The following is a 1,867-nucleotide window of genomic DNA, read 5'->3' as shown; positions in this document are numbered from 1 at the left end:
TTGACTAAAACGAGGCCTTAAATTATATAAGTAAGACATGCATTACAATTATATTCGTAATTTCGAGCATAATTAATTTAGCCCTTATATGACTCTGCTCTCTGGTGTTGTATTTTTCCACAGCATGGGAGAGTACACTTTGTAGAATGGCAACACTGTTTCAAACTTTACCTCCTTATCAAAATGACAAACAATTGTCGATGTCACAATGATGTTTTTAACTTGAATAGCAGTAGAAAAATTAAAATACAATTAATTAAAATAAAACTAATAAATAAAATGGTAATGACTCCGTTTTAAGGTCAACATTAATTGCGTACTTTACTAAAATAAATTATAAAGAAAATTGCATGATGCCTCACGATGATAACGAATATAATAGGTTAGCTACGGAGTACGATCCTATAAAAATAGGTTCTATTGATGGTAAGTAATTAAAAATTACTGTTACACTACTTGTAATGGTGTATTGTAATATATGAGATAAATTTTAATCGCTTTCAAAATTTATAGGCACTGACTCTGAAGCACACGACCGCGGCGTGCTGCGCGCCCTGCGCTCGGAGTATGTCCCCAACAAGCAAGTGAGAGGTGATCCCCGACATACATTGTTCATTGGTCGGTTGAACCATCGGACAACACAGGTATATTTACTTGTAATTAAACATTACAACTTACAGTTTCTGTTTATAAAATAGCTTTCAATAACATATTCTGTATATAATGTCATATTTCAGGAAACAATCCACTCTGAATTTTCAAAATTCGGCAAAATCTTGAACTGTCGCTTGGTAAAAGATATTGTGACAGGGAAATCGAAACAATATGCTTTTGTAGAATATGAAAATATGAGCTCTACTGATACAGCATGGAAGGAGATGCATGCAGAGATGCTGGATGGGTCAGAGCTGATAGTGGAGCGTGAGGCAGAGAGGCGGCTGGTGGGCTGGCGGCCGCGAAGGCTGGGTGGAGGGTTTGGCGGTCGCAAGGAGTCGGGCCAGCTGAGATTTGGGTGTCGAGCCAGGCCATTTAGAAAACCATTTGTGATAGGACAAAATGTTGATCTTGTTCCAAATAATCAAAGAAGGTATGTTTGAAATATATGTATAGTTAGTTGTCATGTTCTATGTCTATGCCATGTTTTATAAAATACTTTTTTTTTTGTTTAGGGATCACAATAACTTTCATTAAAAAAAGCAACACAAAACAGGATGTAGACAATCTGTGTGGTCATGCACTGTAAATGTCTGTGTTTGTCACAAAAATGTGAACTGTAAATATGATTGTAAAATGTGCAATGAATGCTGGAAGGAATTTAAAGGATGGATGAGATCATTCACACGGACTGAATGTGCTCTGTCTGCTCTGCAACTAGTTCTCTTAGTTTTATTCATTGGTTTTTTGACTTTTTTGATTTTACATCTCCTGGCATGTTCGGCGACTGAACGTCATCACGACAATGTACCAACTAAAACTTCTCAAGAACCATTTAGTCCATCATCACCGACAAGCACCACTTCAACAACTAAATCCATTTCTTCAACAAATCACACAACTTTAAGCCCAGATGTAGAGTGCACCTGGAGACCATCAGAGAAGACTGATAGTGTCATTCATTATTATGAAAATGGGCAGGTTTCAACTTCAGCTGTAACAAACAGGAATGCAATGTCCACATGGAGGTCTGCACAAGACAATGTGAGCGAAGAACCGGGCAATGGCGAGATGGCAGATGATGTGCACAAGTCCTACATTCTTGCACTTGGAAAGGTGAACATTCCACAGGATGTAACTTTTGGATGTATTTTGACTATAATATCTGAGTACTGGACCCTGACGGCGGCGAGTTGTATAGAAGCCATAGAAG

General features: G+C 37.8%; 2 protein-coding genes across 2 annotated transcripts; both read left to right on the top strand.

Annotated features, from left to right (window-relative positions):
• Positions 1-179: 179 nt before the first annotated feature.
• LOC106107864 (U11/U12 small nuclear ribonucleoprotein 35 kDa protein-like) lies at positions 180-1,292 on the top strand. The gene is made up of 4 exons (XM_013288871.1): positions 180-426; positions 514-644; positions 738-1,087; positions 1,170-1,292. Exons 1-4 carry the CDS (start codon positions 351-353, stop codon positions 1,189-1,191), a joined length of 579 nt encoding a protein of 192 aa, XP_013144325.1. The 5' UTR covers positions 180-350; the 3' UTR covers positions 1,192-1,292.
• On the top strand, positions 1,188-1,866 carry LOC106107744 (the record flags this gene model as incomplete). Its single annotated transcript, XM_013288745.1, has 1 exon — positions 1,188-1,866. A coding segment is annotated over exon 1 (576 nt), but the record flags the coding sequence as incomplete, so codon positions are not given.
• Between the last annotated feature and the right edge of the window lies 1 nt (position 1,867).

This window comes from Papilio polytes, unplaced genomic scaffold, assembly GCF_000836215.1.
Source record: "Papilio polytes unplaced genomic scaffold, Ppol_1.0 DF821845.1, whole genome shotgun sequence".
Lineage (NCBI taxonomy): Eukaryota > Metazoa > Arthropoda > Insecta > Lepidoptera > Papilionidae > Papilio > Papilio polytes.
Note: the sequence above shows the minus strand (reverse complement) of the source record. Positions and strands in the feature narration are given on the sequence as shown.